This window comes from Rhinolophus hipposideros (assembly GCF_964194185.1).
Source record: "Rhinolophus hipposideros genome assembly, chromosome: 20".
Classification (NCBI taxonomy): Eukaryota; Metazoa; Chordata; class Mammalia; order Chiroptera; family Rhinolophidae; genus Rhinolophus; species Rhinolophus hipposideros.
In genome coordinates, this window is record NC_138066.1 from 36,531,379 (window position 1) to 36,555,604 (window position 24,226).

Consider the following 24,226-nt stretch of genomic DNA (forward strand, 5'->3'; position numbering starts at 1 on the left):
TGGGGAATATTGGGGAACAGTGTGTTTCTCCAGGGCCCATCATCTCCAAGTCATTGTCCTTCAATCTAGTTGTGGAGGGCGCAGCTCAGCTCCAAGTCCAGTTGCCATCTTCAATCTGAGCAGGGGGCACAGCCCACCATCCCATGCAGGGACTTGAACCGACAACCGTGTTGTTGAGAGCTCGCACTCTCACCAACTGAGCCATCCGTCCGCCCCTCCGGAAGCTCAGCAGCAGCTGGTTGTCTTCAATCCAGTTGTGGAGGGCGCAGCTCACTGGCCCATGTGGGAATGGAACCAGCAACCCTGTTGTTCAGAGCTCGTGCTCTAACCCACTGAGCCATCCCGCCGCCCCTAATTGTTTTTATTAGCCACAATTCTCTAGTGTTTTTAGTCAGAATGAACTATTAAAGGGAAGAAATCCTATTTTTTAAATCCCAAGAGTCATTCCATCTTCCTAAAATGAAGATGGGGTTAAAAATAATACCTTTTCATAGGTCACATATATATATATATATATATATATATATATATATATATATATATATATTTAACATACAAGTGTTGGAGTTTCCATGATGTTAACTTTCCAATCAAACTTCAATAAGCTGTGCTTCACGAAATATGATGGAGAAAAGTGTTCACTTACCAAGCCTGGCTTTCAATCCACTGGGATAAGTAATGGCGCACCTCGATAGGGAAATGCTGGCCGTACAGCGCTTGCATCTGGTGCAGGGCATCTCCTTGCAGCTGCTGGGCTTGGATCCACACAGCCATGCTCACAATCTGCTAAGCAAACAATCAGTGGTTTGGGGGTTCGCTTGCCTCTCCTTCCCCTTTTAAATCCACTCGAGCTGATATTCACACAGTTATAAAAGCTAAAGATAAATGCTTTTCAGCCGTTTTGGGTAGACTGAAGATCAGTATTCCTGAACTGAATTTCAGCTCTAAAATGTTTTCAAAATATAGAGGAGTGTTGTTATCACTAGTTACCTAAGCAACAATGCTTTGCACACAAAGGGCACAGATTTATCTGGAAAAATACCCCAAGGTTCACCTCCTGAGTTATTGCTAAGGAATTTATGAAGCAATGTTCTGTTAAATTATAGCCTTTAAAAATCTTTCTGACGTAAAAACAATACATCTCAGCGAAGAGTCAGAAACAAAACCCATTATATTCCAATAGTGAGTCGGTCTTTAACACATGCCCTTGATTTCAGAAAAATGGTTCTATAAAACTACCATGATGTCTTCTCAGACCCACCTGAGAGTTTTTAACTCATTTGTCAGAAACTCTCTGGGCTTAACCAGATTGTGGCAGCAACGTTACTTTCATCTACACAGAAGGGAGTAGAACTGAATCTTGCTCTAACACTCTGATCCATAATGTAGAATTTGGTATAAGGCAGGGCTATCTTGGATCCCATCCAAAACAATTTAGATACTGATTTGCACAGTTCTCCCAAGAGCTATGCTACAGTTAGGGTCCAGCGAATCAGACCTTGATTTTGTTGAATACCAGAGACTACATATGTGTGTTAGGAAACAAAAATCCCATCTGTTAGTTGTCCGATCGCGTAACACTGAGCTATTTATGGAACAAGTCACTTAGCCAACAATGAGGTGTGGGGTGGGTGCCAGTTACCTATTTTAGACTTGTGCAATGCTATAGAACACTTGAGTAGTGTACAATTTTATTTAGGGCTTTGGGGCATTAAGGCTGGGGTCACTGTAAGATCATCTAAGATATCAAATTTCAATGGCTGCGAGTTTACTAGGAGAAAGTCTTGGATAAAAGAACTCTCTTCTTCAGCAATTCCTTGTTATAATCAAACATCTGGAAAACATTTAATTGTACAATGTAATTTTTAATCAAATAAATCATATTTCAAGATTTTGGAAACTTGGAACAGATGCCATAGCATTTTTTTCTTTTTTTGGATAAAAGGTAGAGGGATGGATGGATGAATGAAGGTGCTTAGGCATTTACACATATAGAAGAATGAAAAAGGAATGAAGAAAAGAATGCAGGTACTAATTTGTTTTGTTTCTTTTTTAATATATTTATTGACTTTTTTCTGAACATGAAAATGTTTCAAGTCTACTATAGAAAAATTGGAAAGCACAGAAAAATGCAAGGAAGAAAGTAAAACTCGAATATAATTCTGCACCCAATGAAAACTCTTATTAACATTTTGGTTTTCCTTCCGATCTTTTCCTAACATATTTTAACATAACATCACACTATGTGCAAAGTTTTTTTTTGGGGGGGAGGCTACAGAATAAGTGTTTACTGTCAGAGCACTGGCGATCTGAGAAGGCAGCAGGTTAACACCTTCAAAAACTGCCTTAACATTCCCAGATCGCCTTACGGTATTTAAGGGAAAATCTGGGCGATCTTCCAGAGGCTAGGTGAGTGAGGGTTGGGGGTATGCATGGAGCCTTCCCTCTGGCAATGTTGTTCTCTGGTGGCATCAGCAACCCAGGAACAAAGATGGAAGTAGCCTGGAAAGAATGCTTCCATGTCAAGGGCCACCCAAAGTTCTATTCCAGGGAGTCTCCATTCTTCTTGCTGATACAGTGAAGAATCAAAGGTCAGCAAGCTGATGAATATGCAAGCAGGGTTTATTAGTGATACTTCTCAGGAAAAAGAACTGACCTAGCCCAAGTGGGAGAGAGAGGCTTGGATATTAATAAGCTCTGGATATTAGTGATACGTTCTCAGGAAAGAGATTCGGCCTAGCTAAGGTGGGTAAGAGGCTCCTGGTAATGTTCTCAGAGAAGAGAAGGGTCTAGCTAGGGTTTCCAGGCAGGAATTCCTGTTCTCAGGAAATTTTTTCGCTTTCCCATTCCCAAATCCAGAGATATAAACTGTTTTCTGTTCTCCATGATGAATCGATGAATCGTTTCCACAAAGTGACAGCCAATACTACCAACTACCTGGGTTCAAGGAGCTGATTTTCCCGATTTCCTGACCAACTTTTCTCAGGATTCGGGAACAGGAAAGCAAAAAAATTTCCTGAGAATGGGCGGGAATTCCCACCTGGAAACCCTAGGTCTAGCCAAGGTGGGAGTGGGAGAAGAACAGAGAGAGGGAGAGGAAGAGGGAGAGGAGGAGTGGGAGGGGGAGAGGGAAAGGAAAAGGGAAAGGGGGAGGGGGAGGGGAGAGGGAGGGGGAGAGGGAGAGGGAGAGGGAGAGGGAGAGGGAGAGGGAGAGGGAGAGGGAGAGGGAGAGGGAGAGGGAGAGGGAGAGGGAGAGGGAGAGGGAGAGGGAGAGGGAGAGGGAGAGGGAGAGGGAGAGGGAGGGAAAGAGCGAGCAGACGCTTGGGCATGCAGGCGAGAGGGAGCTAGGGCCAGAGGCTGGTACTAATTTGTTTTAGTGATAAAGAATTGGAAAGAAGTTAAGACCTTACTATAGCTCTCTTAATGAATATTTGAACAATACCAACAGACAGAAAAAGTATCTTGCATACTGCATTCATTAACTGAATTGACTCAAGAGACAAAAGAAGGAAAACTGTGGGAAAACTCTTCTCTCCTCAGGGACTCCTTCTCAGTCAACCCACGTAAAACATCATCCTGGTCACTACCCACAGTCTGCTTTATTTTTCCTCATGTCGTTTATCACCCTCACATTTATCACATACTTGTTTACTGTCCTCCCACTAGGTGAAATCACCATGAACACAATAACTTTGTTTTGTTCACTGCTCCTTCTCTTGGGCCTAAACCATTGCCTGGCACATAAGCAATCAGTAAAACATTTTGTTCCATAAGTAAATGTATACACACAATTTGGTCAGATCTTGCAGCTCTTTTCAAAGTTATTACGGAACAAGATATCATGAAATACTAAGGCAACAAATTGAAACAGATTTTATACTTTGGACGATTTTATAATTTGGATGACTATATTTACAATGTTCTATTTGTTCCTTAATAACTAACATATGCCATAATTTGTAATTTTTCCTTTCAGTTTTTGTTCATTTGTTTTTGCCTATCTTTCCCACTGAAGTCTTAAAAATAATAAGTGAAGGAAGCACATCTATTCACTACTGTGTTCCCTGGGCCTCGTACAGTGGCTTGCTATTATGGTAAATAGTCAATAAACATTTTCTGAGCAATTACATAAATGCCAAATATTTGGTAAATATTTCACATGTCCTGCTGGCTGGGCATATTACAGGAGTCTATTACTGTTTTAAGACAGACAGACTATGGTGATATGCCATATATGTAGGGGTACTATGTAAACATCACACTATTATGTTTTATATTAGTTTTTCAATTTTTATCAAAGAATATAATTCTGAGCTCCTAGAATTTGTCAGAATATTTTTATGGCTCTAAATAGGAACATGTCATAATATTTTCTGAAATGCCATTTGAAGAGTAAATAGCTGGAAATAGAAGGTGGTAACCACCTTATTTTGATTAAATACAATATACTTTAATTTCACTATATTAAAATGCTTTAATAGAATTGGATTTGGCCTATTACTAGTCAAAAACGTAAAATAAAAATACACTAAATAAAACGGAATCATTTTTATTTTACTTGTTAACTAAGAATTATATACACATGGAATGAGGTGACTCACTGAGATTATCATGGAACAATTTAAAATAGGCAGTTTAGAAAAAAACCACTCCCCCCCACCCCCACCCCCCCGCTACTGTATCAATAAAACGTAGACTCTAAGTACTGCTTTTCTTCATACATGTCAACGCTCTTCACGCCCAATTATTAGGCTCTGCCTACACCTGGTATAAGCTGGTTCCCTACCCTTTCTCACCAGTCTTTATCCTGCCATCATCGAATGCTACTCCACATCCTTCCCATCTGCAGGGACTGTACTTCTGTCCCTAACACACGCTCTCTTCTGCTTATTTACGGGCAGCTCCATCCTCAATGCATGATGTTCTGAAAAAGGAAATGGTTTGTATCTTTGGTCAATCACCACAGGGGCTTCTTTAAAGACTGGAAAATGGATTCACGTCTTATTCTTAGCCAAAGATGAGAACTGTCTGGGCCTTGCTCAGTTGCACTCAGTGTTCATCAGCATTCCAAAGAGCCTCCAACATCCCTGGATGCCGAACATTGTAGTTTCTGAAAGCATAAAGTTTCTACACCAACTTTATGTATCTGGATGTGTCCTAGGGGTGCCCAATAAAGTGGACCCTCAGGCACTTGTTATAAAAAGGTTCCAAAGTCTAATAGCTCATAATGTTACAGGCTTTTTGAAAACCATAAAAATAAATGTCCGCTAACATAAATAAATCACATGAGTGGGTGGGATTTAGGGACAATTTTGACTCAATAATAAGTACTTCTTTATCAGACGCTTTCCCTTTTAAAAGTAAAATATAAACCTTTATAAAGAAAAATAGCACTCTGTCTGAACACTTCTAGGGCAGCTGGCCAACGTCACGCCATGGCTAAACTGTGGGGAAAGAGAAGTATGGATGGTAGACAACAGAAGGCTCCCGGAGCAAATGGGCCAACTGAGTGAATGAAATATAGCTTGGGGTGGGAGTGGGGGGTTTGAAATGTGTGCAGGGATTTGGTTTGCTGGAGCTATGTGTATAATTTAAAGCTGTTTATAATTCCTATCCTCCATCCCATCCCATCTTAGGGCCAAAGAATCTAAAATAGGGTTCAAGTTCTGGAGATAATGGCAAAAGCATCTAAATAGAGACCTACAAAAGACTGAACCTCTTAAATCTCTCTGGGCCTCAGTTTCCTTATTTTGTGAAATGGGAATAAAAACACTTAATGACCCTCTTGGGGTTGTTGAAAGAATGAGTTAATATGTGTAAATGCTTAAGACGGTGCCTGGCTCATAGTAAGTACTCGATATTATTCTGACTTTTACAACATTACACTTACAAAGGTGGCTTCCTTCTCCCCATCTCTGATTTTAACTCACTTTAACAAACTATATGTTTCCAAAGTCAGTCCTCCACAAAGAACTCTTGCTCTCCTTAACCAATATCCTGCAGTACAAACTTTCCCTTCCTTTTAACAGATGGTGCTGTATTCCCATTTTTAAATCAATTTCACTGGCACAGAGCCTTCTATGGATGAGAACGATGGAGGATGTTCTCTTCACACCTCTGAATGGCAGAACTAAGAATTGTGAAGGGTGACATAACAAGAGTAAGACTGCCATAAGAACAGTAAGTCCTCACTTAACATTGATAGGTTCTGTGACTTTAAGCGAAATGACGTATAATGTAACCAATTTTATCATAGGCTAATTGATATAAACAAGAGTTAAGTTCCTATGATATCTCATCAATATTACAACAAAACAACACAGAATGAAATGACTTGCTGTGTAGTAAACTCAAGGGGAAAAAAATGAATCCTGTCCCTTCCAAGGACACATCTGACTCCTACTAATTAAAGTATGAATTATTAGCAAAAAATATTTTGATTCATCTAAAAATTTCAGAAATAAGTTTGAAAAATAACATTTATTAGTGTTATTATCCACCGTTCAGATTTATAATTAACTGTTATATACTGAATACTTACTATATTATTTATTACAATAAGTGCTTTTATGAATCTACTCATATAATCCTCACAAAACCCTAGGAGGTAGGCACTATTATTATCCCCACTTTATAGATGAGGAAATTGAGGCTCAACAAATTAAACAGGATTGTAAAATGGTATAACAACTTTGGAAAACAACCTGGCAGTTCTTCAAAAGGTTAAACATAGAATTATTATATGACCCAGCAGTTCCACTCCTAGGTATACGCCTAAAAGAACTGAAACCTATGACTACAAAACTTTGTATACAAATGTTCACAGTAGCATTATTCATAATAGCCAAAAAGTAGAAACAACCCATTAATGGATGAGTGAATTATATGAGTATAAATGGAAAAATAAAATGGATAAATGGAATATTATTCAGACATAAAAAGGAATAAAGTACTGACACATGCTGCAACATGGATGAACTTTGAAAACATTATGCTGAATGAAAGAAGCCAGTCGCAAAAGGCCACATGTGGTAAATTCCATTTATATGAAATATCCCGAATAGACAAATCCACAGAGACAAAGTAGACGGGTGGTTGCCAAGGGATGGGGTAATGTGGAGAGACTTTAATGCGTACAGGTTTCTTTTTGGAGTGAAATATTTGCCCCAAGTCCTACACCACCAAGGGGCACCATCTGGGCTGGTTCTGCGCATTCTGCTCCCAGAGCCTATACTTCTACCCCAATACCATGCTGCCTTTATCTTGAGGACTTGTGGTGGATGGTCCTATTATTTTTTGTACTTTTCTGTGTGTTTGCTATATTTCATAATTTAAAGAAAGAAAAGGAGTAATAAAATAGGATAAGAAACCTAATACTGCGAGGCTGTGATCTGGGCAAAGACTTGGTCTAAATGGCGGATGAAATAAAAGGTGTATAAACATTGCTTCTGACCTGAAAAGTATAATGCAAGGAACCAGGATTGAAAACTGTTAACCGTATTAGCACCGTTTAATAACTAAAGGACTTTGGATAGAATATCAAAAGCAAGTTCCCTAGTTGTGTCAATACCGACATTTTTTGTTACATGTATTCGGTGGTGGCGGTTACCTACCAGTAGGAACTTGGCGGGACAGAAAAAATTAAATAGTAGTAATAAAGGATTAAGATTTTGTTCATATTAAATTGACCTAATATCAACTGAGAAGGTTAGAGTAAAACTAAAAGTAGATGAAAACCAGAGCCGTCCACTCTTTAAAAAAAAAATCTAAACACTACTTTATAAGCAATAAGGAAGGCAATTCTCTAACAAAATCAGATTATTAAACAGATGAGAAGAGAACAGAAAGAATAAAAGTATTTGGCTCACAAAGAAACAAGGAAATATTTGCCCAGGCAACATAGAGATGATAATATTCTGGGAAGACAATCAGTCATAAATCTTTACGTCACAGCCAAATCATTACATATTATTTTGAGACGAAAATAAAGCAAGTGAGGGAGGGACGAAGTTGGGAGGGAAGGATACAGGAAGGGAAGGTAGAGAGAAGGAGAGGGAGGAAAAGAGGGAGAAGGGAGAATGAAGGCTATTTGCTAAACATAAAGATCAAGTATTAATCAGTGAGTTATCATATATTTAAAACTCTCACCTCATTATAAGATACCTTGACCAAAAACAGACGTCTCAAAAATAGAGCAGACTCAGACAAAGATCATCAGAACTGCTGACATCATTAGGTGATACCTGTGGGAACAGGATTCCCACAGTGTCCAAGTATTAGCTCACATATTACGTATTATTCACAAAGGGAAAAGGTACATTTTCAGTGGGGAAGCTGGCCAACACCTTAACCAAGTAATCAAACTACCCAATCGACAAACTGACAATTTAGGCCTCCAGATGTGATGCACTGAAAAGAATACACAAACCTCTATTCATGAAGAATCAGACCAATCCAAACTGTGAGACTCATGAACGACAGAAAAATGTGGAACAGTTCTGGATGAAAGGAAACTAAAAAGACAGGATAACTACATAATTAAAAAACACAACAACAACCACAGTTCTAAAGGACATTACTGGGACAATTAAAAATTAAAATCTGAAATGTACATTACATCTAAAAATGGCCTATATCTTGGATATTATATCAATATTAAATTTCTTGAGAATGATTAAATTTCTTGAGAGTGATAATGGCATTGAGGCACAGGAGAATGACCTTGTTCTTGGTAGATACATACTCAAGGATTTAAGGGTAAAGTCATGATGTCTGCAACTTAACTTTCAAAGGAGAGAGAGAGGTGTTACCTAAACGCAATAATTGTTAACAATCGGTCAATCTAGGCAAAGTGTCTATGAGTTCATTGTTCTATTCTTTCAACTTTTCAGTAATTAAACAACTTTTTTGAGTCAAAATTAAAGGCAAAAATTAAAAAAAAAAAAAAGAGAGAGAGAAAACATGCAATCCAAGTAGAGGTTTGACTCTCACCTTGAAATTGTCCCTGGTAGTACACAGAAATCTGGCCTTCTCAGACTTTGTGCTGCAGCCCGTACCGTGTTTTCCCCAAAATAAAACCTAACTGGAAAATAAGCCCTAGCATGATCTTTCAGGAGGACATCCCCTGAACGTAAGCCCTAAAGTGTCTTTCAGAGCAGAAATTAATATAAGACTTGGTCTTATTTTTTGGGAAACACAGTAGGACGCCGTCACACACGTCGGGCTCCCTGGCCCGCAGCTGGAATGCACGTGTGTTATCATTTCCTCAGAGTTGACATCCATTTAGCAACTTGAACAACCCATTGGGAAGAAGCTACATTACTGCATTTTCCCGATAACTAAAAACATTTGCTATAGCCTATGAATAATGGCCATCTGCATTATGGAAAAGAAATGATTTGAGGCTGCCATGTAATCCTCTGTCGGCCTCAGAATTTCTAATGATGGTTAATATCTATCCATTTTATACTGTTAATCAAGACCAACTCATCTTAGAATGTGTCTCTTGTACAGTGTGAATCCTTTAGTGCAGAAAATAAAAATTCTTCAGCCACAACAATATACTGAGTTTCCGTACCATTTAGATGAAAGAGAATCCCTTCCCCCTTGTTCTTAAGGGATTTTTTTTCCCTTAAAAAAAGCAATTTATTAATAAAACTACACATTTCTAGTATTTTCCCAATTAAAGTTCACAATCTCCCTCTTACCACTGAGAATTATGGTATTGTTTCAACTTAACAAAATTTGCTTTGAAGAGCACCTTTGCACCAGGTTAACTCCCAGGGACAACCATTAGTTAGATATAATACATAATAGTGAGAAACTGGAAATAACCGAAATGTCCAAAATAGGAGAATGGTTAAGCTATAATGTTTTAATCTCATGGAATATCATGCAATAATTTACAATATAATGCTATGTTGAAATATAAGTCCGTGTAGACACATTTTTTAAAAAAGTATAAATAAGGGGCCGGCCCAGTGGCTCAGGCGGTTAGAGCTCCATGCTCCTAACTCCAAAGGCTACCGGTTTGATTCCCACATGGGCCAGTGGGCTCTCAACCACAAGGCTGCCGGTTCAACTCCTTGACTCCCGCAAGGGATGGTGGGCTGTGTCCCCTGCAACTAGCAATGGCAACTGGACCTGGAGTTGAGCTGTGCCCTCCACAACTAAGATTGAAAGGACAACAACTTGAAGCTGAACGGCACCCTCCACAACTAAAATTGAAAGGACAACAACTTGACTTGGAAAAAAGGCCTGGAAGTCCACACTGTTCCCCAATAAAATCCTGTTTCCCTTCCCCAATAAAATCTTTAAAAAAAAGTATAAATAAAAGAATGGTAAATGAAAAGCATACACAATATATATGCAGGAGGACAACTATCAGAAAAAGGTCAAATAGAGCTGGGAACAGTTGTTACATTTAGGTGAAGAAATTTTGGTACAATTTTTTTTGTAATTTTTGTTGTTAAATTTTGTTTAGAATGAAAAACTTGAAATATAAATTTAATAGTCATGAGTAATTGGTATGACTCACTGTCCCACAGGAACCAAGCATAAAAGGACATGCAACAGACACAGGAAGAAATATTTCCCAACATGACAGTATCCAGGTGATGGCACTTTCTTACAAATTAGGTAGTCTTAATTGAAGTAGAGCATGCAATAGTAAAAATTCAGAATTATAAAATTTTTTAAAAAAGAAACGCAATTCTATCATTGTCTATCAAATACAGAGCAACTTAATGTGTTTTCAAGTAGTGGTCCAAGACTACTAATAGCTGAAATTAATTTGTAATTTTGACATCTATTTATGTATACATACATATGTATACACATATATTTTAAAGCCTTTAAAGTGTGGCGCACGGAATAACTGTTCATGTTATTCTGTTTAATAAACTCTTCTTCTAGAAGTAGTGTAAAAGTAAATGGCACAAAATATATTTTGAAGTATTTTTTTTTGAAGTCCAGATAAAACAAAAAATGTGCATGTAGAGAGTAGATGAAAAAAGAACAAAATTTTGGTATGTTTTTTAACTTGAGTGATCTATAGAAATTCATTATATACTCTTCTCTCTTGTTCTGTGTGTGTTTGAAAACGTTTACACCAAACACTCAGAACAGCAAAAGGAAAACAGGAAGGTAAAACTACAACTGGGAACAGGTTGAAGACGAGTGATTGCAGAGGTAGTGGAGTTTGAATTTAGGAGGGTTTATTTCTCCTAAAGAAATAAGAAGAAAAGAAAAAAGAAAAAAATGAATGTTTGGGCAAGTCGTATTTCAAGACAAGAAACAGTATATACTTAGCTTCATATTTGGCTCTTTTTCCATCTTTCATATGACTAAGCAACTGTCCCTCCAAACTTGTCCCAATTGTAAACAGAATGAATTGCATAGAAAAGCCACTTATAGCCGTGCAAGAAATCCTTTTCAAAAACTACACTTCCCTTACCCCTAGTGACACACCTGTACACAACTGACCTATGAAAAGGCCCTTGAGAGTTCAAGGGTAACGATTCAAGGCCTGCAGAAGCCCACAAGGTCAGATCCCACACAGCCTTAGCCATTGGGTTCTAACTGCTCCTACTCAAAGGCCAACGAAACTGGGGGAAAATCTTCCTGTTTTGCTGATATGAACTTATTTTGTGCCCAGAACCTATATCTAACGCCACAGCAAGGTTTGTAGTCCCTCTTGGATTCTTCACTATCTCAGGAAAGCTGAACAGATCAGGCCAGTTTCTAAGAACAGGAAGGCAGCACCTTAGGGCAATCTTGCTAAGGACACCTTGAGATAATTCTCCTGAGGTTACACTCTACACCTTTTATGTACAACACCAGCACTTACCCAACAATCTTTACTATCAACAGTAAACCTGGGAACGAGACCAAATTACACTGGAAAAGCACACCTACCCACTGAACCCAAATGAAGAGCAGAAGATTATAGTATTTCTCCCCTCTTTTCAGGTAGCTGTGTCCTCTGCATTTATTACACCAATAATCACAATCTACTTCATTTTTGCTTACAGTTAGTTATTTCAATGTAAATCATTTCAAAAAACAAAATAGAAAACAAACCTAAATATGTTTTGGTTAAAATAATGGAAGACTAAAATCTTCTCTTTTAAGAAAAAAGTGCTTCATCAGCTAGTTCCTTTGTTTGCTCACTGGATGATGTTCCATTTGTGAAGCCTGACTGCTGGCAGTTTTCTGAAGCTAAAACCAACGTTTACTATAATACTCACTGTGTTTAAATAAAACAAGTCCTGCAGAAAAGGTGGGTCCAACAATGGTATCAGGTGTTAAGAAGCTAATTTTAATTCTGAGATGAAATGATATTTAATAAGAGCTCACTATGTCTTAGAAAATCAAAATGTTTGGCCTCGGGGGTGGGAGTGGGGGGTGTTATCCAGTATAGGAAGTAATAACGATATCAGGACATCCAACATTAAGATGAATTAAAACTGTGCACACAGTAACATTTACTACTGCATTAACACTGGAACTTTGCAATGAGATACAATTACTATTGCTAAAACAAACTACTTTTTTCTGGAAATAGATTCTCTCTTGCAACATGTGTATTAGGATATCTACATACAACTTAGCACCGTGAACTTGAGTGAATGTTCCTACAACGTACAACAGATGCGCTGAAAAACTCCCACCTCTTAACTAGGAGCTTTTTGCCCTGAGACATCAGCCAGGATAATGGCAGAACCCTCTGTGTCTGCTCTTTCACGGGCTGCACTGTTACAGGAAGAAGCAAAGAGCACCGATTTCCTTCCAAAAGGTCAGCTGCCTCAGACAGACCAAACAGAAAGCAGCTACTTCTTGCCAACTTCCCCTCCTGCTTCTGATGCTTGTACGCAATAGTGTTTGGTTTCCAGTAAAGCTCCAAAGAAAAACAAAGCAAACGTGTGACCCAGAACCTATGCAATGTGAAGTGCCTCACTTGACTACATTAAAGACAATCAGATCACAGGGAGCTACACTTTTAAAACAGCAGTGGAACTGTGAAGAAGTACCAGATTTAATACGGAGTTAAACACGAGGAAAAGGACAGAATTGGAACCATCCTAGACTTTATAGTAATGCTCAGAACTTTTTACCTAAAAAATAAGGGTATTTTGGCTATAGTAAATGTGACATGTAAGGTCCCTAGTTGATGGATATAAAAATAAATCGTTAGCTCTCCTCTTCTCAAACTAAAGTCAAATAGTTATCCAACATGCTAAGGCACTGGCCAGGTTCAATATTGACAATGAGTAGAAGCACATAAATAACGCTTATATAGTTTCTTAGATTAGATGTGGAGAAAAGACTGTACAACTAAGAACAAAAAGGGAAAGAGGACAGAAAATATGATTTTAAGTCTTCTTTAGGTAGTAACCCCCAAATAGCTATGGAATAATACTGAAGATCGGCCCACTCCCAAAGAAACAACATACTGGCGTGTAGACTTTTTTAAATTAAGGGAGCATCTATGCATTCAGTCTTCCTAGAGGGAACAAAATTAGATCCTTTTGAATGTAAAAGTGAAGGAAGGAAGGAAAAATGAAACTTAAGTTTTCTCAGCCAGATTGGTTCCTGGCTTAGCTGTCTACATACAACTTACAAGAAAATGTGACGGGTCCTTGAAAGGTTCCTACAGCATGTCACCGGGCTCTGTGTGGTTTCTAACTCGTTAGTTTCACATTGTGATGGCAACAGAAACATCAGGCTTTTTGTGAGACAAGCTCTTGTGTTAAAAATTCTAGGCTTTGATGATGGAAAGCGTGCAACCCACTCCGAGACTATCTCATTTGAAAGGAAGACAGTTTGGGTTTCAAGGAAAAACTTGTTAGTTCGTTTATATATGCTAACTTAACTACTGCAACCCACACTAGAAACTATTTCATGTTGGAAACAAAATAAACTATTACGTTTCCGAGTCTTTCCTATACTTCATCACCAAACCTTACATAACAGCAAAGGAATTGGCACAGAAAGGAGAAAAAATACTACCGGTAGCAGTAGCAGTAATACCAGTAACAGTGGTAATACTGAATATTCAAGGAGCTCTTACTATGTGCCCTCACTTAATCCTCATGAAAAGCCTATAAGGCAGTAGATTATTATCCCTGTTCTCTAGAGGAGGAAATAGTTTTATGGGTTAGGAAATTTGCCCACAGCAAGTAAATCAAGGAGCCGGGATTAGAATCTAGGCTCAGGCTCTCAACCCCACTAGTTTACTTATTAAAACCCCTCATCCAACCAAATGAGTTTTTCCTGACCGTACCTGTGGTTTAACACTGCTTTATGATAAAAACTACAAAGTAAATTAACACAAACTGTAACTCACAAACAGATACGGAAAATTATTTGACAATCCAAAAATGCTTTAAATGGAACTCGTTTCCCTAAAGGTCAGAGAACATCAAGATGACAAACCTTCAAACAACCAAAGGAAGCCATATTTGGGGTTTGGTGGTTCACCTTCATTCCTCTAAATCAATCAGAAATCAGCTAAAAAATCTTTAGATTGTTAAAGGGAGTGGGAGGAGAATAACGAGAACAGTTCTGGGGGTGGGTAACTTTCCAATGAGGCCAAAACCTAGATTCTGACCACTTGTGGTCAGAATTGACATTGTGACATTTCCTATAAGAAGGAAAGTGGTTGTTTATATTTGCCATATTTGCTTCCAAATTCCTTACTGGGTTTCCATTAGCTACATTATTATCCGTCACCAATATTTACCAGGGAACATCCTAACCTCAGATTTTCTGCCTGCAGGAAACATTTCTCATTAAAGGGACAATACTCATTAATACAAACGAGAAAATAACTTGCGATATATTTTACTGAGTAAGACGAGATAGTAAAGGATACTGCAGTCAGTTGTCATCTGGTTAACTGTTCAATTATACCAATAATTAAACATCAACTGACCTACTGCTGATGCACACATAAAGTTACAGATTGGGTATAAATGGTAGATTCTGCAATCACTGATAGACACTAACATGAAACACGCAGAAATAACCACGTTACTGTGCACGGTGTACATTAAATAATTGGCTAAATGTTAGGAGATCATGTGGGTTCACCAAGCCATGCGACTTAGAAGGCATCACTCTGATTTAGAAGATGAATGTCACAGTGGTGTGCCACATGTCAAAGGGAAATTGGGGACAGGGACACCTGAAAATGCCATACTCCTGTGAAAGATACCTCATACAGTCTTTAACGCCTTTAGCTAAAAAAAGAACACAATACTTGTGTCCTATCCCTTTTATCATTTTGATCATCCCAGTTTTCAAAGATGGAATGCTTTTACCTCTCTAGAATTAGAATGTGCTCTACCTACACTCTGGGCATAAGAACTAAAGCAATTTTGAGTTACTTGTTGCTCAACCACTACACTGTAAGTTATCCCAGGGCAGGAATCGTGTCTCATTCATTTTGATTCCCTCAACACAGTACTTGGTGGTAGATGTTCAATAATTGTGTGTTAAATTAAATACAATTTTGGTAGACCTCCATGTTACAAAAAGAACCTAAATGGGGGGAAATGGCTGGTAGGTCAGTTATTTCCTTCAAGATGTTATTTTTAACACTGTGGAGGTCATTAACTTGAATCCTTATTACAGGAATAATGGGACTGAATCATACTTTACAGAAACTGTGACGGAGGTTTTGACTCATCATTGGTGCTAATCAAGGTAAATATAATCACAAACTGCACCATTCCATAACCATCGTGACAAGTTTGTAAAATAGAGCTAGTACCTCATTGCAACAGTTTCAAAGAGGAGAATTAACATGAAATGCAAAGATGCTAATACGAGCTGAAATTCCAAAGAAACCTTTTTCTTTATACAAACTAATATTTTTTTCCCCTTTAATTATGTCTCAAGAAAGAAGTTGAGTATAAACGGAAAGCACAAGGTTTACCAACAATCCACTCCTTCGGTTACCATGTATACCACCAAATACAATTCAGAAAGATTTATTATTGTGCCAAAACAAGAGGATAAGGGTCTACATCCAGAATGGAGATTAATGTTGGAAGGATGACTCAGGACTAATGGCATCGGTCTGACAGACACTGGACCTATTTTTTTTTTTTTTTAATCTCCTGAGAGTTCTTTAGCTACAGGATCGAATGCAAACTCAGGAAGGTATTTCAGTAAATTCAGCCATGGTTGACTACAGACTATTTTTTATTCAAGACGTATTTCCATGTAGCAAAATAAATTTAGCAAATGAAAATAGAGTCTTGAATTGCTATGGATGTCCCCTACCCCTGCCAAAAATGACAAGCTGCTTGCTCAAAACTGTCACTAATTAGCAGCTGCTGCTGTAAAGAAAACCAAACTAAGTGCCAATAAAAGCTTATTGAATTGAAAGAGGGCCTATGACAAGGAATGGGAAATGCAAATCTCTATTTGTGACCAGTAAACTTTCTAAATGGGGGAGACCTGGGAGCAGGGAAATAATGGCAATAGATGTCCATTCATATGTAAACAGGAAGGACTGGAAGAGTCTCTTACCTCCTGAAAGTCACAGAAATGCCAGGGGACTGAGGTTAGTAAATTCTATCCCAACCATTTCCACCTTTCCAATTGGAGCCAATCTTGGTTTGGGGTAATTCTTCATTGTCAGTACTTGTCTCTAGCACACTACCACTTTCATTTGTAGACATCATAAAAATCGAATTTAAAAAATACCTTTCATATTCTAATGGCTGTGGCCCAAATTCTTATAGTTGAATCTAGATGTTGACCCTCCACTTTACAGGTTTAGAAAATGGATCAAGGCAAGCAGAAGTGGTCTGCCCAGTGTAAATGAGCAGGGGATGTCGTGCTAGAAAATCACTTTACTGTGTTCAATGGTCAGTGTAAGAAGACTTGAAAATAGTTCATAGATTAAGATCCTGCTTGAAATCTAAATTGCACAGGCTACTTTTTAAATCATTCTTCAAGGTTTCCCTCTCTCCTTCTCTTTGTTTCTTTACCACTCAGATCTCCCCGTATACTTCTTTTTTTCCTCAACAACTTAGTTTCTGCTCTTTTAAAAAAAAAAAGTTAACGGTATTTCCTCCTTAGTTTTAGTTCTTTTACTCTCTTTTCCTCTCTCCCTCCAGGTAGACTGATAGAAAGCCATTATTACTTTATTTAGATTTAAACCCTACAGTCAGGTTGTCTCTGTAGTAACTACTCTGAAAAATGAGAATGAAAAAGAAAGAAAAAGGGAGGGAATCAAGGAGGGAGAAGATATAGTGAAAATAGAAAAACAGAGAAAATAAACAAGTATGAGCATATAATTTCTTAATGAAGCTGGAATGAAAACCTCTTTTGTACCTCCTGTTCTTTATGTAGAGTTTGTGTTAATGTCTATGGAAACAATTACAACAATGTACCTGTAATTTTCCAGTTCATAATCAGGCTATAAGAAGGAGAACAATTTGCTTTATGAAACATGGAGAAAGACTAATCTCTGATATTACTGTCAGTGCAGGTTTATCAGCAAGACTTAGAGGAGATAAGCCTACCGACATACAGATGAGGAATCACATTTTCAAAGCTTTAATAACCCCCTAGCGGTATGCAACAGGCTGCTGAATTAACTTCTCTTTAAACACCTACTGTGTATGCATTGCTGGCTAAGCCTGGGTACAAAGCAAAAGCTAGAAATACAGAGGGAAGAAAGACTGTCAAGTCTCCAAGCAAAAGGGTCATATGCATATATATATATATATATATATATATATATATATATATATATATATATTCTTGTATATATATATATACACATATACATATATGTGTGTGTATATATGTGAGATATATATATATATATATATATATATATATATAAAAGAATAAACCAGACAGAAAGGGACAAACATATGATTCCACTTATATGCAGTACCTAGAGTAGTCAAATTTATACAGAAAGTAGAAGAGTCGTTGCCAGGGGCTGGGGGAGAGGACAGTTTTGGAGAATGAGAAAGTTCTGGAGACGGATGGTGATGGTTACATGACAGTGTGAATATACTTAATGCCACAGAATCATACACTGAAAAATGGTCAAAATGGTAAAAGAAATATTTATTTTTAATGGGGAAAAAGCCAGTCTTGCCTAGTGAACTCCCATTCCTTCCATCTTTAACTCTGAAATCCAAAGGAAACAGAGCATTTGTTTTTCCTTTCTCTTTTTATCTTCCGCAGTAAAAGGCATACTTTCAGTGCTTCTGAGGGTTGAAGCAGTCTCTGAATAGACCCTCTCTATTGAGATTAAAGGGGAATACATGGAATTAAGGTGTCTACCACACCAACTATGATTATTATCAAAGATTCGCATCAGCTTACCCTAAACAAAGGTACATGGATCAACCCTCTTATAGAAACAGTATTTATTTAATGAATACTTACTGTGCACATATTACATGCCAGGCTCTGTTCCAGGTACTGAGGATACAGAAGTGAACAAAACAGAAATGCCTGTTATGGAATTTAAGATTGGATTCTAGTAGCTAATATGAAATACTTGAAAGTTTAAATAAATACAGCCTAAGCTATACTTTCTCATTTTTGCTATTCATTTTCTTTTTATTTCTGTTGGGGGGAAAAGGATACCACTTGACTATTACAGAATCTTACAGGTAAACAACAAAGTCTGTGCATTCAACCCAATATTTGGAAATAAGTTTTCAAAACATCTCACCAAAATCAGACTAACAGGGGTGATGACTGGCTTTTGGGAAAGGCCTGACAATGTGAAAACAATTTCTGATGAAACCAGGACATCTGTTCATCCATAAAGTTGATCATCTTTATGAAGCTATCGTACATATGGGCAAAACAAATCAGGTCTAATCAAAGATTCCATGGTTAAGATCATTTCAGTGAGGTATTAGTCCAGCTTTTTTCCAGGATACACAGTTTTATTTAGAGGATAACGTTCATGGTTGCTACAATCAAATCAAATCATTTATCTTTCGAAGATGATTTGCAGATTCAATCTCCAAAAGGTACTAAAAATAAAGAGCACAGAGTTAAAAATTCACAATGGGACTTGAGTTCCTACCCTCCAATGCACAGCAGCACAAGGTGGCAGATGACTAGCAAACATTTAGTTTCTTCTTTTTCCCATAGAATAAGATATAGGTCAAATTCTACTAAAACGACAAATACCATCACAGTGAAAACCTAGGTATAACAAAAACATTTTGAAATACTTGAAAATGCACCATCTGTTTTCTCAAGTCAACACAACCATCTTTTGTTCAATATAACGAATATAACAAAGTTTCAAACAAAAGAATCAGACTCCTTGGAACATAACTTTTGTATATGCTCTTAAATTTTCACCTAAGAAAATATATTAAATATTCTAAAATAGGTTGTCATATTATATTGGGGAAAATATTTTTCATTTATGGAAATAATCCCCTTGTATTGAAGAATTAATTACATTCAATAAATATATCAGGATGTTTTCAGTGTTATAATTAACCTACTTTTGGCACCGTATTAAAATAAAGGGGTTCCTACAGCCTACCTAGTAGTAAAAGCTACTGAATGTTTTATTTAACGTTAAAAAGCCAATTAATTTGGCTTAGATGTCAACCAATAGTCAAAACACACAGATGTTCTATCCTTTTCTTCAAAGGTTCCTTCTAGAATCAGAGATCTAAAAAGACCATTAAGATAAAGAAGTAGGAAGAACTGAAGAATGGAGGGCCCTGGGGCGTAGGCATTACCTAGATTACCTTCCGAAGTTCTCTACCACGTGGGCCTCCTGAAGCCCCATTGGTTCGGTCTTCCACACACAGTTGGCATCATCACCACCTCATGTATAAAGAACTAAAAATTACTCCCCTCCCTTAGGTACCTCGTAAGACTAAACTTTGAAAGGAAAAATTTCATCTGTAACTAGATGATGCCAAATTTCATGCATTAACTTTAAGTACACCATAAAAAGAAAGAGTAGCTAAGACCAAAAGATGAACCCAATTATTTTCTAGACAAACTCATTTACACACACACACACACACACACACACACACACACCCCAAAGCAAAACAAAATAACAACAAAAAAAACCAACTCAGCCTGAAAATGATTGGACAGCTGAGTAACACCTAAAGAAGAATGGGTTGTTTTTGGTTCCAGAGTTGTAAGCAAGGTCATACCGTGTTTCCCCGAAAATAATACCTAACCGGACAATCAGCTCTAATGTGTCTTCTGGAGCAAAAAATAACATAAGACCCGGTCTTATTTTACTATAAGATTGGGTACAATACAATACAATATAAAAGACCGGGTCTTATATTAATTTTTGCTCCAAAAGACACATTAGAGCTGATGGTCCGACTAGGTCTTAGTTTGGGGAAACACGGTATAGGTGACAAGAGATGACATAGGCTGATGCATCAGTTCGTTATCCAGGCCCTTGTACCTTTCAGTAATAAAACAACAGGCAACTCCCAACCTCTTCCCTGTACCCTCTTCCTGGTCACCTTACAAATGGAATCCTATTCCACGTTTGTTGTTTGAAACACGGAACATTTTCTCATAGAAACAAAGTTATAAAGAGATTTTGAAAAATTCCTAGGTAAGTCGCCAAACCTCAGTTGATCTATAATCCTACAAAACCCAATCACCCTTTATAATTTTGTTTCTGAAGAAAAAGATGCTAGAATTTCAAATCAGGGATACCATTAGTAACAAAATAACGCTTCCATCCCTGTCTATTCCCCATCCCAGGTCCGACACAGCACAAACTGGAGAAGTCTAACTCCCAAGAAAAGAGAAGAGCCTCCAAGGACATGAATGATGCCCGACCACGCTTTGGTGCAGCAGTTTCCAAAACAGGGAGTGCATCTGTGTAGGTCTGTGTGTGTTTCAGGGTGGGCGTCTGGTGGGAATTTAGGGGTGTCAGCTTCTTCCTGTAAGAGTAGCTTCTGCTGGCTTATAGACCAGTAGCTTCAGTTTCCAGAGGACAAGACACCCTATTTGAATTTGAGTTATTTGTAAGCTAAATGTTAAAAGTAGGAGACAGCTATGTTGTATTTGATTTCTTTACGAAGCCTGTAACTGCAGTCTAACACGATGGCCACTAGCCACATGTGCTATTGGGCACTTGAAATGTGGCTAGTGTCACCAAGAAACTGAATTTTAAAATTTTATTTCACTTTAATTTAAATGTAAACTTAAAAGTTGCTGCTCAGTTTAGTTATTGGAAAACTTTCAAGTATGTTTGGAACAACTTGGGTATGTGAATCTACTTTAGCAGTCGATCAAGTAGAGATTTTATGAAATCTGAATATATGTTTCTGGTGAAAATTTTGCATACAAATTGAGATACACTATAAGTATAAAATACACACTAGATTTTGAAGACTTAGAACAAAAAAAGGAATGTACAATATCTCATTAAGTTTTTATACTGATTGCATGTTGAAATGATAATATTTTGATATACTTAAGAAAAAATGCAGTATGACAATTAAGTTCACGAACTCATCCTAGAAAAAGTGCTACATACCTCATTGCTGAATAGTACTACGGTCACCCTGGAAGTACTCCCCTTGGGAAGTTATGCATCGATGCCAGCGCCTAGAACAGCCTTCAAAGCAATTATGGAACTCTTTTTCTGGAATGGCCATCAGAGCTGTCATCGTATTAACCTTGATGTACTGAATGTCATCAAAATGTCTTCCTTTCAATATTTCCTTTATCTTCGGGTAAAGAAAGAAGTCACTGGGGGCCAGATCAGGTGAGTAGGGAGGGTGCTCCAATGCAGTTATTTACTGACTAAAAACTCCCTCACAGACAGTGCCCTGTGAGCTGGTCCATTGTCGTGATGCAAGAGCCATGAATTGTTGGAGAAAAGTTCAGGTCGTCTAAATTTTTCACGCAGCCTTTGCAGCACTTCCAAATAGTAATCTTGGTTAACCGTCCAGTTCATACAAACTCATAATGAACAATCCCTCTGATATCAAAAAGGGTTAGAGACATCGTTGCAACAAGTTCGTGAACTTAATTGTTAGACCTCGTATAATTAAAATTTATTTCACTTGTTTCTTTTTACTATTTTTAAGGCGGTTACCATAAATTTACATTTATATGTGTATTGGACAGCACTCATCTATAATATGATATTTTACATAGTTCATATATAACTTTTGTTTACAACTTTTTAGTTCATATGTCTTTTTTTTTAAGTCATTTTTTTAAGTGTGTTTTTCCAGGACCCATCGGCTCCAAGTCAAGTAGTTGTTTCAATCCAGTTGTGGAGGGCGCAGCTCACAGTGGCCAATGTGGGGATTGAACTGGCAACCTTGTTAAGAGCACCGCGCTCTAACCAACTGAGCTAACCGTGCTCTAACCAACTGAGCTAACCGGCTGCTCCAGGTTCCTATGTCTTATTTGTAACATTTATAACTTTCTTCCTACATTTTGCTTAGGAGGAAAAATTTTTAAAATCAATCTTAAGCTTTTAAATTAAAAATTTAAAATATATGTAGTCTTACTGTGCTTACTGAAATGTTAGTATGAAATAACACTATTTTAAGTTGAAAGTGTAGAGTATTTTGTTTTTAAAACTTACTCTTCTGTTACAAAATCTCTATAGAAAGATATGTTTAAGAAGACTAGATTTAGTGATTTCTTTAATGGAATTACTGGTGATTATCTACCATCTGTCCAAAGAATGTGAAGTTCATTTTTAGTTAGGATGTAAAAATATATCCTAATGCCTATTTCAAAGGACATTCAGGCAAATTCTTACCTCTCTTACTCTCTGAAAAAATTTTAATGATCCAAATTAAATGTCCAATAATTAAAACAATGTGGTATATTCAGAAACACACTGATCTATAAAACAGAATAGACAACAAGCAGATCTAAATATGTAGGAGGACTTAGTATATGATGGGAAATGGTGGACGTTTTTTAGATAACTGGCCAGCCATTTGAAATTGATTTAGGTTAAAACTGTTCATACATGTAAAACATTTAGCTCAGTGCTTGTAAACAGTGAGTAATCAATAAATATTAATTATTGTTATTTTTAGGAAAACAAGACTACATTCCCACCTCACTTCTTACACAGAAGTAGATTCCTGGTGGACCAAGAGACTGAAATGCAAAAAAACAACAAAAAAAAGAACCATAAAATGTTATAAATGAAAATTTAATAAAATTTGGGTATGGGTATGGATGGTTTTTCTAAGCATGTCTTAATAGCAAGATCAGAGAGGAAAAGACTACTAAATTAGACTACATAAAAATGTAACATTTTTGTAATGCAAAAAATACTACACAAAGTTGAAAGTCAAAAAAAAAAAAGGGAAGAAATTACTTGTAATGTGTAAGACAGAAAGATCTGGGCAAACTCAAACACCTATAATAGAAAAACAGGCAAATTATATAGAAAGGCAAATCACAAAGAGGAAACATAATGGCCAATAAACATGTGAAACACTGTCCAACTTTGCTAGAAATCAAAGAAATACAAACAGATATGAGAGGCTCGCACATATATAAAAGCCGGCAATACTCAGTTACGGAGGATGTAGGGAAATGGCCATCCCTTTCAAGCACTAGTTATTGGTGGGCATATCTGCTGGGATTGTCATTTGGGAGGGCAGCTGGCACTATCTATACAAATGACTCAGCAATTCCACTTCTAGAGCTTACATCAAAGAGATGGTCTGGTAAGTATGAAAAAAATCCACTCAGCCTAAGATCCACATCATGTTGTTGTTTATAAAAGTGAAAAACTGGAAACAATCTAAGTATCCATTAATAGATTAACTAAATTATGGTAGGGCTCTACAATGGAATACAGACCCTTAAAATGTTAAAGTGGATTGATATTTATTAAGTTTCTGGGGGAAAAGTTCCTCCTGAGCGCTTAAATAACAAGATCAGACTAGAGGTTTGTTTTAACCATAAATATGGATTATTTGTTCTCTTCTCCATATTTCCAACTCCGTTACCTGTGTCAATGGGAGCTGGTTGTTTATATTAGGGGCTTGTAACTAGAGTCTATGAACCTTTCAAAGCGTAAGCAAAATTACATGTGTATGTGTATTTTACTGGGAAGAGAATTACTGGTTTCATTAGAGTCTCGAAAGGTCCCCTACTCCCCAAGTGGTTAAGAACCATTGGCACAGATAGTATAACGGGTCAAGGTGTTGTCTAACTGCCCAAAAAAGCATATGTG

At 37.3% G+C, this 24,226-nt stretch overlaps 1 protein-coding gene across 1 annotated transcript in view; it reads right to left on the reverse strand.

The window, feature by feature from the left end:
- The window catches only part of STAT5B (signal transducer and activator of transcription 5B), a 60,864-nt gene that overhangs the window by 24,464 nt on the left and 12,174 nt on the right, over window positions 1-24,226 (reverse strand). The window contains exon 2 of the mRNA XM_081027271.1: window positions 647-783. Coding sequence (XP_080883397.1) covers window positions 647-774 — 128 coding nt within the window. The 5' untranslated portion in view covers window positions 775-783. The remainder of the gene's footprint in view (window positions 1-646; window positions 784-24,226) is intronic.